This window comes from Nesoenas mayeri (assembly GCF_963082525.1).
Source record: "Nesoenas mayeri genome assembly, chromosome: 3".
NCBI lineage: Eukaryota > Metazoa > Chordata > Aves > Columbiformes > Columbidae > Nesoenas > Nesoenas mayeri.
Genome location: NC_137544.1, coordinates 82,009,787 through 82,026,851, shown reverse-complemented (window position 1 = coordinate 82,026,851; position 17,065 = coordinate 82,009,787). Strand labels below are relative to the sequence as shown.

The window sequence follows — 17,065 nt, the reverse complement described above, 5'->3', positions numbered from 1 at the left end:
AGACATTTGTGAATGATGTAAGGATTCCAGAACAGACATACATCACTCTGAAGTTAGAAGATAAACTGAGATTTGGATATGATATCCTTGTCACAAAAACACGCAATGCAATTAAACACTTGTCTTGCTAAAAGTATGGTTGTGTTAAATGAAGGGTTCTCATGCTATTTGAGAAGCATCTTTGAAATATTTATTTCTTTCATTACTACAAAAATGCTTATATTTGAGAAAATTGTGAGGTTTAGAATACTATACCTTAGTCAGAACTATTGATAAAGTACATGTTGTTGTTTCTAACTGCAAGAAAACTCAACTTCCAATTACTATTTAAAACCTAATGTGTAACTTGTGTTGCTAAGAAACGTTACTTTTCTTGGAGGCAAAGACACAAATATTTCTGTCAGATGGGATTGTATACAAGTAGAGAAGGTTACAAGTAATTACTTGGCAAACTACTGAATGAAAAAAGAAAGAGAACTTGTATTATTACAACATTAAGGTATCTATTCAATGTTCTATTTGCAAATAGTAAATAATTGTATTGCACATTTGCATTGAGTATGATTGTACATACTAGTCCTAACAGTGACATATTTGTAGAAGGATCACCATTCCAGTAGCATAATAGGCTGTAAAACTGTTGTTTTTCTATAAAATCCTCTTCTGAATTGAGAAATCTTTCCAGTATTTTCCTTAGCATTTCCTACATACTAATCTTTTTACTGTCGTCAGGGGAGAGATGAGAGTTCCTGAAGAAGCACTTAAGGTAACAACGTACAGTTCCCACGTTCTTCTCTCATTGTTTAGTTATTGGTAACATAGGTGGTTTTTTTCAGTCTCTGAGGGTGTTTTTCCTCTATGTAATTTCATGTAGCATGAAAAATTTACAAGCCAACTCCAGTTATCCCAAAAATCTTCAGAGACAGAAGGTTTGAAGCAAGCTGGCTCCAAAAGCTCAGAGTCCAAGGTAGCAGACTCCACAGCTGAAGTACACCACAAAACTACAGAAGCACTGAAATCTGAAGAGAAATCAATGGGTAAGGTTCATTTTTGCTGTACAAGCACACAAACCAGGAAAGGATATTTATTTGCTTGCTGGGATATTTGTGAAATTAGATAGTAAAAACTATGTGAAATTTTAAACATACTTTATGTGTAATTAATAACTTTTGGAATTGAATTGTTGGCATTTTCACCTTTTGTTGTTGTTGATTTGTTTTGTTCTTCCTTTTTTTAGACGGGTGGCGTTTTGTTTGTTGTATCGATATTAATGTTCCTTGTTAGATGCAACCAGGATAGAACCTAAGTGATCTATTGTGGTTTAAAAAGTTGTAGAAACTGTAACTTAAGTCTTGTTTCTACACCATCTTTCATGTTGGTGTAATGTGTCACGCTGGCTCTGCTGTAGGTATCTTAACTTCAATGTGAGGTTTGCTGAAGTTTATTGTTCATCTTATAGTAACTTGCTGTGTTACCTGTTACTACAGGAGATAAACACAAGAATGAGGAGTCAGGTATTGTTGCTTCCTTAGAATGAAGCTGACTATGTCTGACTCCTTAGGTCAAGGCTGTACAGTTTTGCGTAGGTTTAATCTGTTCTTCTGAAAGACACACGCCAGAGAGTTCTCTTCCCCATATGCAGGATTCTGTGGTATAACTGATTAATCTATTTGGTTTGTTGGCTGGTCTGTCATCCTGTTGAGGGTACATAAAAGCTATCCAGTACTTCAGTGTTCCTATTCAATATGGCATTTCACCATTCGCGTCCTCTTAAATTTTCATGAAGTGGCACAGTGAGGATTTTTTTTATCCTCATCTTCTATTTTTCTCTTTATTGTTCCAAAAATAACAGCCAAACTTAATGATAGGGATTTATATTTGTGTGCAATTCTCAAAAGCTTTTTGAGGATTGATTTTCTCACTGTTACTGTATATGTGCATACCTGTTTACTGTTGCTAATTCCATTCACAAGCATCAGCCATCAAGTTTTTAAAAACGAATCAGTATTGATTAAAGTGTAATGCTGTTTAAAAGAACTAGTATCTTCAAATCATATTGAAACTTTAGGCATGGGTATGAAATTATATGTCATCTTTGGAATGGCAGTGAATAAAACATTGAATAAAAATGTTGAAATTCATTATAGGCAAAGTAACAGACAAGCTGTTAAACTGGATTTGAACAAATTGTGTTCTTTTATATAAAGACTGTTTAAAGTGACTTCAGGACATCCATAAGATACTAAATCTCAGTAGGTTGAAGTATTCTCCCAGGAGATCAGGTCAAAATTAATCCGGTCAATTTATCATCAACACAGAAATCTTAATTAGTGTGATTTTTTTTTTTTTTTTCTTATTTAAACTTTGTTTAATTGTGTTTAATCATGTGTATGCATCCTGTATAAGAAGTGGCATTTTTAATTGTCCTGTAACTTAACTATTGCCTTAAAAAAAAAATATTAAAAAGTGGTTGTGCTCATTAACGTTTTACACAGGGTAGCTTTCAGCACTCTGCAGTAGCCACCAGCAATTTGGAACCTTGGCAACATTGCAAAATTTGATCAGTTTTTCATGCAGGGAGTTCAAATTTCATTGAAAGGTCAATGTGGGTAAAAGTGAAAGTCTTCTCACAGAAATAGCAGTGGACAGCTTTTAGGAATGTCCTGCTATGCCGATGACTTCAAACTGAAAGCAGAAAATAATGTTTACAGATATATCAGGGTAACAATAAGAGATGTGATCTGCCTTTGCATAAACATTTGTGCCAGAAGTTTTGATCAGATCATTAGTAAGCTTTTATATTTAGATCTCAGATCAGTTATCCAGCCTCCAAGTTTGTTTTGTATTTTGGCAAACGCATGCAACCTATTAACTTCAGCTTCCAGGAGAAATGATCCAAGTGAACGACTCTCTCTTCGTGTCATTTTAACCTAAATATCACAACTAACCAGAAAACTGATTCCCTCTGCCTCGCGCTGATTTTATAGATCTTTCTGCCATGCCTCGTGGGACACCTTTGTATGGACAGCCAGCCTGGTGGGGTGATGATGAAGCTGATGAGAAAAGTGGTTGTAAGCCAGATAGCAAGCATGAAGAGAAAATACAGGAGACAGGGGCTTCAGGTAAGTCTGTTGTCATATTTTTGTGGGGTTTGTGCTCTTTAGTAAAGTACATACATTCTTAATTAGGGAACTAAACAGATACTAATGTTTGGAAGTTTCATAGACAGTTTGCATAGATGAAAGCTTATTAAAATTTAGTTTAAAAATCCATTCTGTTAGAAACTATGCATTTACAGAGACCAATTTCATATACAATATATCAATTTTCTAGTATGTAATAAAATTTATTTTCAGTAAATACAGAAAATAATGTTATCTGAACCTGTGTGTCTTATTTATAAGTTTAATCCATATCCGTCATTTTGTATACTCAAAATTAAAGATTGCATAGGGATATTTTATTAAAATAATTTCTAAAAATAAATGATGCTATATTATTTTTGTATTTGACTTCTAGTATATTAGGTGATCCATGCTAACATACTCTCCTGTAATTCAATAATGCTGCATTAGTGGGAATTACATTTCATAGTTCTTGCAGAAAAGATTTGCGTAGTTTAAAGCTAAACTGGTAATGTTTATTTCCTCATAATACAGATTTTTTTTTTTTTTTTTAGTTCACTTTTCTAGACACAGCATGTGTTGCCAAACTTAAATCTCAGTGTCTATAATTAGGCTGCTAAATCTATCATCAGACATACAAATAAAGTGACTGCTATTCTAATAAGGAGAATAACCTTAAAAATTACTCAAGTAAGGACAAAATTAAACTACATTTGTTTAGCTGTTTAGATATGCATTTAAGACCCAACAGTTTTAAGTCTGGAGTTTTTTAGAGTACTTTAACTGAGGTGGCAATTTCTCTCTTCCTATGATTGTAGTTGCTTTGCTTATCGTGAATCCTGTTTTGCAGGAATTGGAGTAAACTTTGAAAACATGTAAAAATCAAACTAAACTAATACTTCAGTGTAATGAAGTCAGGGTCTTTGGAGTCAAGTTTTTTGTCATAGCCTTTAATCACTTTTTTCATATTAGTCCAAAGTTGTCATGACTCAGACAGTGAAGTAAGTCCCTTAAGATTTGGACTAGTAGAAAGAAACCAGCTGAAAACATTCTAATTAGTGTCAGTTTTTGTGCAACTTAAACAACTTTGTCACATATAAAAGAACATCATGATAATGCAGTAGTTATAGAATGCTTTCTTATTTGGTCTTTTTTGGTTAAAAAGTTCTCTACCATACGTAACATGAATACAGTATGCTATTCTGTGCTCATATGGAGGCTTTTAAAATACAGGTTTAATATCGTGCATTAGTAATGTATAACTCTACAGTTCAAATCTTGTCTAGAAATGTATTCTTCAAACACTTTTAAGCATTCCTAAGTACAAATTTTGTTCCTAATGGCAATAATAATGCCACAATGACTGTTAGATGTTGTTCCACTTCAATTTTTCTCAACAAAAAGGAAAAGCGCACATATTACTAGTTACCAAGTTAAATAATTAAGTCCTTATCTTCAAGCGTTGCCATTGATATACTTTGCCAGCTGCATGATTCTCCTTACTTTCCAGATGACAGGCAGTATTAACTATTGTTTATGAAACCTATGACTCTGTATCTTGTACATGTGTATAAAACTGGGACGGTAGAGTCTCTAGTATCTGTTTCTATTGCTTAGATGTCAATGTCTGTAACAAAATAATATAACAAAAGTATTAATTCATCAAGCTTTTTATACTTGTGTATATCTATCTACATTGTTTTATTTTAAAAAGCATGCATGTTATTTGCCCTCAATAAATATAGGATTATTAAAAAGTGATATACTGAAGTATATCACTCCAAGCAAAAATAAACAACCCTGACATTTTTGCAAAACAATTTAGTTTGGGAGAATGTGGAACTAAAATCCCATGTGTAGCCATGTGACTTGACTTATTTGTCTCGATGACTTAATCTGTGAGTAGGCATTAGTTGTATGTTTTACTAGTCTGTTATTTGACTGTTGGAGATGGTTTTTAGTAGTGTTGGCAGAGAACCTGAGAAGACAGACTAGATAAGATTTGACATCTGCTTATATGGACACATTTCCTCAATCTCAGAACACTAACAATGTCTGTGTAGAAGTGTGCAAAAAATTGTCCTGAATGTTTTCATACAATTATAAAATAAAGACATAAGCTTTTTAGGCCCCTTTGGCCTACAGTTACATTCCATGAAAACATAATGTCAGTTTTCAACAAGTTAGTATGTATTTTCTTCATGCACTTTGGTTTTATAACATAGATGAATATGATGATTGGAAATCAATACAAAGAAACACTTTAATGGAAGGAAGTTGGAAAATTCACAAGACTGTCATGTTTAGATATTTTTTAAATAAAAATGAACTTTAATAAAAAGCAGTCAGGATTGATGCAGTTATTCTTTCATGGGCTAAATTGAACTAAGTATTTAAAAAAACCCAAAACATTTGGAACATACTTGTTAATATAAACTGCCTAAAAATAAGTACATTACAGATAATGTTGCATATGTAAGTTCTTAAACCTTTTGTTCAGTAACTCAAATCAATAAAGCCTGATATCATTTTAACTAATTACTCCTATGGAGAATCTGCTCCATGATTATTCGCTGAACAGAAAAGAAGGCATGAACTCTAACAGATGAAGCAAGGTTTAATGAGGAGATTGAAATAGGAGATTTGTTTCTGCTAAGCCAACTATAGACAATTAGTCTTTACAATCTCAAGTTAATAAGATTATTTCGATGTTACTGTCCTATCATAACGGAAACTCACTAATGGAAATTATTTGCAAACAGAACAGAATATTCTGTAACATGTTAAAAATAAAAAAAACTATTTTTTTCATACATGCATGTTGCTCTGATTTAATGATCCCTAGATCTACTGGTCTGTGTTAAAATGAACAGTTGCATATACCCCGATGGTGTGACTTTGTCTGTGCTGCAGCTGTTAAACTTACATGTTATTGGCAAGCTTACTGGATGTGTAATTATTATTATTGCCATGTACTAACACTCTCACTTCCTGGAAACGCAAAAACTACATTCTTTGCTGATCTCACTAGTAGTTGTAGAATTTTATGTGATTAATGCCTTTACCAGAAATCTAAGAAAACACGGATGTAAATTTTTAGACAGGCTTTATGAATTTGAAATACATTCTTTGATTCTGTGAAATCTTTTTTTCCATTTAGCATGAAGTATTTTTAATTGTATAGCAATATATCAGATTAAAAGTTCCTTACATTTAAGAAACAGTGACATTTTAAAGGAAAAGAGGCTGTTATTTTAGAAATTACACTATAATCAGGATGTTTGGAGATTACACACATGTTTAATCACCGGTATTAACATTAAAGTTCCTAGAAATAATTTCTAGAATTTTGCTGAGTTTTGGCCTGGAATATGTGCAGGAGAAGTTTTGCATTTTTTCATCTGAAGTCCTTTAAAGCATGCAGTAAAATAATTTATTATGAGGTATGGATTTCTATACGCTATTTTATATTTTTAATCAGAGAGAGCAATTTCGTATTATTTTGTAAGACAGGTTATGACAACAGTAAAAGACAAACATCTGATTTAATAATAAGTGAATCTTTACATGTATTTTTCACAAACTTGTCTTTAAATAACAAATGAAAATTATGTGTCATCTATAAACAAAACAAAACCAAACCAAACCACATAAATGTAAGTAGGAACGTAGTAATATGGGGAGAAGGAGAAAGGAAAAAAAGGAATTATGTTACATGTTTGAAAGCACTGACATTAAATGTATCAATGGTCATTAAATGTATCATTGCACAGTACCAAACATAAAGTTGGATATAAAAAAATATTTTGAAGTGATGTGTAAATATGATGTTTTGTCTGCTTCTTATACCTTCTGCAAGAAAATATTTTGCTCCAGGTTTGCAGCCATTTTTTCAATAAGTGCTTTTTAAATTGCAGATCATTTTCTTTTACAGGATTCATTTTTAAAATTGTATTTTTAAGGCAGGGGGAAATCTGAAAAACCTGTAGACTGTGCAAAATACATCCTATTTTTTACAGATGATAATGTATTCATATACACAGGCAGTTTTTTACATATCTGATAGATCATGTTGAATACCTATGACATTTCTTATCCAGGCTGGGAAGTAAAATTTTAAGATTCATGTGCATGACAGATTTAAAAAAAAAAAAAAAAAAAAAGAAAAAAAAAAAAGTCCTGGACAGTGCAATCAGTTCTGCTAATGTCACATAGTGTATGTTGCTTTTCTGATGATCATCTCTGAGATTATTCTAGTAAAGAATCTCCGTCAATCTCCATTTGGTAAAGCCTATGATTTCCCCAGTATTACACAGTTTCCCTCTTAGCTTCTCCTGGATTCATTATTTCATTAATAGTCTCACTACACTTGTGTAGCAGCTACATGTAGTGCTTCCTGTCTTGCGTAGTAGTAACTGTTGCACAGTTGTTTCTTGTGGCTTCTACACCTTTGTAGTCAAGAGCTCTCTTTACCAATACCCTGGTTCTTTTTCTGTCCCTTTCCTTTCACTCTTGCCAATTCAGAGATCTCTGCGGTTCCTGGAGAGATTGCAGTTCACAACTCATCTATCCCCTTGTTTTTGCAAGTCATACTTTCAGTTCCACACGATTGCCTTATTTGCTGTACAGATACTTTGCTTGTTTTGTTCAAAAATTATAGAGCCATGGTGACCACTATCTTCAATGTTTGCTTGATGATTTTCTCTTGAAGTTATCTGTATTTAGTCTGATACATAATTTCCTTCATCTTGGCAGATGAATTTTTATAATAGGATTTCAAAGGTAAGGCTACTTTTTAGATCACTCTTTGTAAAATTTAGAATGCTGTAAGGACTTGCATTTAGAATTTGGGTGAAAAATTCCAAATGGAATTTCACATCAGACTCTATATATTTTTTTTCCTCCTCATTTGTTTCAGTTCCTTATTCTAATCAATTCTGATGCATTCAACTCTTCTAAAAATGCAAGTACTTGGGACTTCTAAGTAATCAAAATGAACATGTACTTCAGATAATTTTTCATTATATAATTTCTAAGGATTCTTATAGTTTAGAAAAATTTACAGTTTAGTTGTAGTTTAGTTTCTCACTTCTTTTGATTAAACTCTTTGATTCAAATTATAGCATCTGTTTAATCAGAAATATTGGAATCAAATAGTGGACATATCATTATAATATAAACTGTTGATTTCAGATGTTATATTTGGTGCAAGCAAGTTTCACAGGGCAATTTTTTCATGAAGTTTCCCATCAATGCTGTCAAGCACGTGTTGTAGATCCCCTCATCCTAAGCCTATGATACATCTGATGCAGTTTGGCTGCAATCTTATAATTTTCAAAAGATTACGATGAACCAGCTATTTCATATTTACTGAAAAATATAGTTTATTGTGTGGACAGTAGATTGCTTTTTTCTGGCCCAAAAGTAGAAATATTTCTCAAAACATACTGTATTAGCCAGTTATCTTTTGAAGGAGCATTGAACACTGTATTGCTTAATTTTTGGTTACAGGAAATGCACGAAAGTGTAGGCTTGAAGTTCTGAATGGAACCATAGGGAAAAAAAATAAGGTACATATGAATTGGCTTCCTAGTGGATTACTCTCCTATTCAATGACAGTGTTGCTTACAGATAGGATGTTGGCTCTAGATTCAATCCTACTAGAGCTTGGTGCATTCCAGAATGTTAGTTGGATGAAACAAATGGAGAGATGTGGTAGTATACCTAAAAGCTAATAGCTGAGAAGTGTGACTTTTCTTTCTGTACATTTTCTGCCTAAACATAGAAGCTTTTTAATGACCTTTGCATAAGTAAAATAGATTCATAGTATATTGCTTGTCTGCTGGCGTGTTTTCAGGAAGAGGAGTAAAGACATTCCATGTCCTTGGGAGGGAAGTGGTGAGTTGCTGTTGTAGTGCCTGAGATCTACCCCACAGACATGAAGTAACTGACAGTGCAGTGCAAAGCGTTAGCTAGGGCATTCTTGGAATGCAGCAGCATAATATAAAAACTGTCTGAATTCTGAACATGTTTTGTGTTTGCAACAGCTACTTTTAGATAAAATAAATTAAAATACCTGTGTTACTTGCATCAGAGTTATTTTATCCCATTGGTATCCAAGCATGGCAGTAATAAAGAATGTGTACTGTTTTTGTTATCGCTCCATAACATAATTCTTTCTTCCAGCTACTATACTGTCTCTTAATTAGTTCTGTTTCTTTGTATCAAATTACCATCCTTTTTAATTTTTTATTTTTAACCTTTTCCTAAATCTTCCCAAGAAGCACGTGTTTGTGACAAAAAGCATAGGTGCTTTATGCCATCCTGCATCCTTTAGCCCTTAAGCTCATGGCTCTAGTATAAATGATTCTTTTGCTACCTTATTGAATAATAGTGTCATACACAAATGTTAACTGTCTCAGCTGATATAGTGTGGCTATTTTTAGTGCCAGAAATATATTACCTGCATTCTCACTCCTTTACTTGGCAACCTAAAATGATTTGTTGAACATCTTAATGTCGTTCATGATAAATAACATAGGAACTATTCAGAATTCATTTGCTGGAATGTAACTTGCTATTCTTGCTAGCATCTCAAGCATCTGTTGCTTATAGCACATCACTGCACCAGATATTTTGGCTAGCTTACTAGTTCATGAAATGCAACTGGAAGGCTTGTTTTCTTAAAGGCACATTGGTAGCTTTGTTGCAACCACAAGAAGCTTTAACATTTGTTCAGGCTGTACTGTAGGACTTTCAATTGCTACCCCATGCTTTTTCCAAATGTTCTTTCTTTACCCACTTAGAGCATGGTTTGGTAACATTCTGCATGCTTCCAGCTATTGTTACTTTTTCTGTTCATCGACAAATTACGGTAACAAGTGAAGTAAGAGTGGATGAATGGAGGATTTAGCTAGATTCTTTGGTTTTATCTTTTGTAGAAACATGAAGTGTTTGATTTCCAGAACACTTTCCAAAGCTTATCAGTGCTAAACTTTTCAAGCCAGAATTAATGTTTGTCTTGTGTTAAAATGTAAACTGTTTTTCCAAAGAATTTTACCAAACAAAATTATACCAGCTGTCTGCTGCAGGAGATAAAAGCCAGATCACCAGTATTTGTTTTGGGGGCACCTTGATTTTATGTTTTTCAGATAGATTGCAATTGCAGTGATGATCATCTCTACTATTTTTCTAATGTGATTTACCTGGTTTTCATGTACTGATAAATCATTTGACCTTTACATCATCTAAAAATTTTTGGAATGCAAATTTCCTTTGGCAGATTCTAAGTGAGCTTTTTGCCGCTTTACACTCCTCACAGCCAAAGCTTCTGCTGTCTCTTAAGTAATACTTTTTATATGTAATTCTGGAATTATTTTCTAGAACTACGTTACTCAGTCTTCTCCACAGTCTTACTGTTTATTCCAGAAATTACTGAAGTGGCCTTTACAGGAGTTCAGAAACTTCGTGAAGAACCTGAAGTTCCCAAGTATTGTGAAATCTATTTTTTATTTTTCTTAATAGGATGCAGCACAGATGCCAAGCAAGCTGAGGAGCAATCTGCAGCTGCAAGTGAAGAACTTTATCCTTTCTGTAGGGAGCCGAGTTATTTTGAAATACCTACGAAAGAATTCCAGCAACCTTCACAGGTAGCAGAGAGCCCTATTCATGAAATTCCAACAAAAGACACCCAAAACTCCCATGCAGCAGGTGCAGGTCATGCTTCCTTTACTATTGAATTTGATGATAACACTCCAGGAAAAGTAACAATCAAAGATCACGTGACAAAATTCACATCAGAACAGCGTCACAAGTCAAAAAAGCCTTCTTCCTCCAGTGGTCAGGACCTACCTGGACTTCAAACGGTGATGATGGCTGCAGAGAGCAAAGTAGCAGATTGGCTGGCACAGAACAATCCTCCTAGAATGATATGGGAACCAACAGAGGAGGATTCCAAAAGTATTAAAAGTGACGTTCCAGTGTACTTGAAGAGACTGAAAGGTAAAGTGAATAATTCCAGCTATGCGTATTTCTGAAAGCAACGATTCCTCACCAGCATCTAGTGATTGGATCCCTGAGTCCTTGTGGAGTTCAGTTGAAATCACAGATACTCCACACGCGCACAAGGATCTGTACTGGGAAATGTCACTGCAGTGTTAAGTCTTATAAAGAGGATAGAAAACCACATCTTGAATCATCTTACAATAAGTGTACCAATTGGAAATATTCTAGTACAGCTGAAAACATCAGGTATTTAAAATATCAATCTTGACATGGAAGAGGAAGAAACCTAAACCTCAGTTAAATTTTATATGTTTCGCTTTTTCACATCCATTACTTTAAAAAGCTGAATTGCTTTGTAGAATTCAATTTATGCCTTTAGCAACTCTTCCAATGGCATATGTCCTGTGAATATTCATGTACTTTAAAAAATAATTTATTATATATATTATACGGTTATTCTGTTTAAATCAATCATGTGTGATGGAGTCACGTTTGAGTCAGGAATCTGAAATAGACCAAGAGCTTCCATTTTTATACTAAGCTTGCAGAATATTCTAAGAATGCTACTGTTGAATGAAGTTCCAGGTGATTATTCATGTTCATTTACTTCAGACAGTGACACTTCAAATAAAATTAAATCAAATGTGAAGTGCAAAAAGTATACTTTCTTAGCAGAATAGAAAAGAGGGTAGCTTTGATGTTTGGATGAAGACATTCAAACTTTCAGAATGAAAACGTTTTCAAGTCTCTTTTGTTTTCAGTTTTTAATTTCATCAGGTTAATTCTACAGTTCCCATTTTTCTTCATTCTGCAACATTATCATGTCTAGCTCTTAAACCAGCTGGGACTGGGTACGATGTGTTTTGTCTTACTGATCAAAAGTCTGATTTTGAAGGCTGACTCTTCCAAATAAAGCTTTTTCTTTTTTTTCTTTTTTAAAGAATTGCATCCATGCGCTAGCAGTAAGATAACAGCATAATATTTGTTCTAGAGTATATCACAGAGCATTCTTTGGTTTTCGTGATATACTGTATAATATTAATGAACATTCTTTCAAATATTACACTTTGATAAATAGGAAAAGCTTTGTTTACAAGCCCTTAGCCTTCTCCTGGCAGAAACTCCTCAAAGTTTGATAAATTATCATCTGGAAGAGTTATGGGGCTCGTCTGGCCATAATAAATACCTAGATTTTGTAACATTCTGTGATTTGTTTTTATCCTCACTTATTACTTGTACTTTTTCAAATCATAAATGTGGAGGATATGTCTAGCCGCTTTGAAAGTTTGATTAAAAAATAAAAAAATAAAAAAATTGTTTTTTTCTCCTCAGCTTTTCTTACAATGTCCTGTACTGAAGTAACACTGCTAAAATTAAGTTTTATGACTTTCACTGTGGTGTTGATTTTATTGCTATTATTTGGAAATATATGAATCATCACATAATTTTCTTAGGCACTGTACAAATAAGTAGCAACCAGGAATGTAAGTCAGGTGTGTATTCAATGCTATTAGTCTGATAAGTAAGTTTTCCCAATATGTGATCACTATTTAACTGAATAGTAGCTGCGTGTCTTAACTATGTATGTGAGAAAACCTTAAAAACCTATCCTCTTCAGAATTAATATAAATAAATAAATTTCATGTGTACATGAGTAAGACTTTATCCAAAAGATTTAAAAGAAGGTAAAACTGTTCATTCTCAGGAACTGAGCTAGAACTTACGAGTGTAGACACTTCCATTGTACACAAAGTTGCTCTGAGTTAAATGTGACTGTGTATGAGCATCCAGCCTTCCATGCATTTTCAGGTATCATTCAAATATATTTATATGCGTACATATGATTTATTATAAATATATGTGTTGCTTATTCATAGTTCTTAAAGTAGTTTTTTGAATTAATAATAACCATTTGACATGCATACATCAGATGCTGAGGGGAATGGATGACGGAAAAACTTATTGTACTTCTTGGAAAGAGTAATAAAGAATTTATTTCAATTTTCAGTAAACATTCCTCATCATAAACTTTTGTAAATGTGTGAGGAATCCAGCAATCTGAATTTTGGCTCTCAGTGGGTATGTTCAGCTACCAAGAGGACTATTGTAGGGTTTTTTCTTTTTCCTCTTAACTCTGCCTAGAATGTTTCCGTAGTCATTTGTAATCAACTGTCTGTGTGACAAAATTAATATAAGTGAAAAACATACTATAGTCCAGCTGGTAAAATACTGCCTTTTTTAAGTCACTGATAAGTATTGTTGTTCGACTCATAGCAAATCGAATGTGTTACCAGAAGCTGTACAAAATTTGGAAAGCCAGGTACTGAAAGGTTTTAGAGTCTGAACAGAAAACCAAGTTGATATTCTTTCGTTCTTAGTTTACCAGTTTCTTTTTTATGTGTTGGGATGGTTTGTTGTTTTTTGTTGTTGTTTCATTTTGCTATATGTTCTTTTGCTTTGCTTATAGGGAATAAGCATGATGATGGTACACAAAGCGATTCAGAAAATGCTGGTGCACACCGGCATTACAGTAAGCGGGCAGCACTTGAAGAACATTTAAGGCATCATCATGCAGACCTGAAAAAGTCACACCAGAAAGTCCATTCCACAGACAAGCAGGAAGAGCAAGCTGGATTGAGTCAGACTGCCTTTATGATTGAGTTCTTTGATGAAGACCATCCTCGAAAGAGACGTTCTTACTCTTTTTCTCAGAACGTAGGAGCTCTGTGCCCAGAGTCGCCATCTCCAACACCTCACGCACGAGCCGAAAGAGGGAAACCTACATCGGGAGACAAAGCAGTCCCTTCATCTGTGCAGGCTAGCTCATCACATCACAGAGCAGTACATGGTGTTCATGCAAAACTTTTAAAACAAAAATCAGAAGAACCCTCTGCTGCATTACCTGTCTTACAAGCTGCATTGCTAAGGAGTTCAGGAAGCCTTGGCCATAGGCCTAGCCCAAACCAGGAGATGGACAAAAAGTTGAAAAGCCAACATTTTGCTGCTGCTGCTGAAAAGGACAATGAGGATGACCAGAGTGACAAAGGTACTTACACTATTGAGTTGGAAAATCCCAATTCTGAAGAAATGGAAGCCCGTAAAATGATTGACAAGGTGAGAAAACGTATACTGATCTTAAAGTGGTATGTAGTATCAGAGCAAGTCTGCCACTTCAATTCTACTTGTTAAAACTGCTGCAATAATAGAAGTCTTTAAGCCACTTTGTAATGATGATAGAACGTCATAAAAGCAGCAGCAGGCATTTGGATAAAAATTATTTCTGTTGGTACACCTGGTTTTAGTTCGGTAGCTTTAATACATTTTCAAAATATTTAGGTTCTGTAAGAGTATTAAACAACAGAATTCACTTAACTGATACTTTTCTGAGCGTTGTTAGATTTGCATTTATTATGTCCCTGTGGAAATACTCATCTGTTCTTGAAATTGTATAGTCTCTGTAGTTTTCAGTATATAAATTGGTTCCATCCAAATTGTCATAGAGAAAATAGATTGTAAATGTTTTCTGTACTTACAGAAAAGTATATTCGTTAACACTACATTCAATTTCAGTTTCCACTATAAAGAGTAAATATAAGAATGCTTTCATTTTCCAAAGATGTTTTTATCATAGGAATGTCATTTTCTTAGTTTGAGTATAGGTACGTGCTTCATTAGGCTTAGAAATCTTAAGAAGACCAAGTAACTTTTGCTTCTTGATAATGATATAAATAACAATACAAATCGTATTTGCAGGTAAGTAACTGCAAATAACACTTTCTTTGGATTCAACAGGAAGATATGGGTAGGAGAAGTAATGTTTAATCATTTGACTCAACTGACTCTTTAAAAGTATTTTTCTTCTGTTATTGTTGTGTTTTCCTAAATAGTCTGTTGTGATAGAATGCTGGCATCCAAATCTAGGCAGTTTTTTTGGGCCATTTTAACAAGACATTCATTGCTTAGTTGTTATACAGTTATTTAAGGGTTGATTTTGTGTGTCTAAAAGTTTTTCACAGCTGAACAAATACGTTAATGCATATAGAATGAATTTTGGTTACATGTTGACAAATATTTTTTGAAACAAGCTGGCTTCAGTGTTTTGATTTTATAGACGTTTTGCTTTATAAAAGGTGTTTATGGAGCATTGGGGAGGGGGCTTAAAATAGAGAATTACCTTAATAAAATCATAAAGATAATGGTTTCACCTCTTAGGGATTCTGAAAAGGGGACTCTTGACTTCTTCGAGTCAGTATTCAAAGAACTCCTGAGAACTGAAAGCATTCCAAAGAAGCAAGTGAATGCTGAAGAACATCATAACTTAGGCTTAGTAACTACAATATCTACTCTTAATTCTTAGGTTATAAATCTTCGTTTAAATTACATCAGAAAATGTGTAGGTCCCATTTTTGCCAAGTACAGTTGTGCAACAGTGTTTCTTTAGAAATGAGAAAATATAAATTGTCTGTTTCCAAATATTATTATGTACTTCATCAGAATGTTAATACTATCTAATGTTGAATAAGATTTGAAATGATTTGTGGTCTTCAATATCCGTTCAGGGTTTCCACCGTCAGGTTTTTGTTTGAAACAAATCTTTCCTGTTACAGGAGAGACTCAGGGACAGGAAATGAATGTAAACATTAGGGGTGGGAATAAAGTATTGGTTAATATTTTTAGCATTAGGTAAAAGGTTTTGGGTATCATAAATACCCTAAAAAGTGTCACCACTTGAAATTAAAGATTTACTAGGAAGTAAAGCAGAGGTGTTTTTCTTTGAAGTCTTCTGTACCTTTTCATTTCGTATTTGTACTGAAGTATTATGAACAATATATTTTATACCAGTTCAAAGAGTCCTGCTGCACAATTCTTACTTGATTTGGTAATATGAAAGAAGTATGATATTATTTTTATGAAGTGCAGAACAGCAGCCAGAAAAGAAATCAAAACCAAATGGAAACCAAAACTTCTGCGTCTGGCTGAGCTCAGCTTTGCTTCCCTCCTATTTTAAAGTGCTAATTCTGTTACTTTGTTGTAGGTGGGTAAGTGAAGAATAAGGCAAGGACTTTAATTAGGTGGTTGACTGTTATGCTGCTTTATTGAGGATTTCAGGGAATTATTGGTATACAATTTACGAATAATTGCAGTATAAGCTCTCTTACTTTTTAGGCAAATCACAGTCCTTTTTCTCAGTACTTACAGTGCCTGCTCAGTTGAGTCTCATTTAAGAGTGCCTGGAAAGTCAAAATATTAACTGACATTGAGGAACCGCATTTGCTAGGATCGGGGTGAAAATACACTACAAATAGCAAAGATAACTTTCTAAAATATTTGCACGAATAATGCAGTCTTGTCAGTAACAATTTACATTAGAACGATGCTAAGATCTGTGTCTCGTTTATCTGAAGAATTTCCTAAGGACTAAAATATTCCTGGGTTTGTGTATTTTTTTCCGTTTTAGTGGAAGAAAGGGTGAGAGTGAGCACTATATCCAAAGATTACTCTCAGTGTGACTGATTCACTTGAGAAACCTTAGCCTTACTCTTTTAGGCAAAGTCCATTCTTTTCTCTGGAAAGGAACATAAGAGCAAACCACAAATGCAAGAGTGGCATTAACTTGACAAGAACCAAGGTGTGATGAATAATGCATCTTTGAGTTGAGAGTCGAAGAGAGGCATGCAGGAAATCTGAGTTAAAATTCTCAGAAAAAATGAAAACAACTACAACAATTTTTTTTTAAGAAGGTGGGAAAACCTTAATGTTCAGCTGTATTATTTCTTTCTAAAGTACCATTTTTGCTTAATGTAGCCTTTTACTGAAGGAAAGCACAGATGCTTATGTAAAATGATTTTAAAATAAAAAAGGATGCTATCCTGTTTATTCAACATCTTGATTTCATTTAGATTGCTAAAGATACATTTCTTCCTCTGCTACTCTTT

At 33.8% G+C, this 17,065-nt stretch overlaps 1 protein-coding gene across 3 annotated transcripts in view; it reads left to right on the top strand.

The window, feature by feature from the left end:
• The window catches only part of CEP170 (centrosomal protein 170), a 73,396-nt gene that overhangs the window by 10,743 nt on the left and 45,588 nt on the right, over positions 1–17,065 (top strand). For 2 of the 3 annotated variants that reach the window (XM_080341824.1, XM_080341823.1), the window contains exons 3-8: positions 3–83; positions 710–766; positions 875–1,037; positions 2,988–3,122; positions 10,650–11,126; positions 13,597–13,763. In XM_080341824.1, the coding sequence (XP_080197950.1) occupies positions 3–83; positions 710–766; positions 875–1,037; positions 2,988–3,122; positions 10,650–11,126; positions 13,597–13,763 (1,080 nt within the window). Of the gene's footprint in view, positions 1–2; positions 84–709; positions 767–874; positions 1,038–2,987; positions 3,123–10,649; positions 11,127–13,596; positions 13,790–13,951; positions 14,244–17,065 lie in introns of all 3 variants that reach the window. The other variant, XM_080341822.1, reaches the window with a different exon arrangement.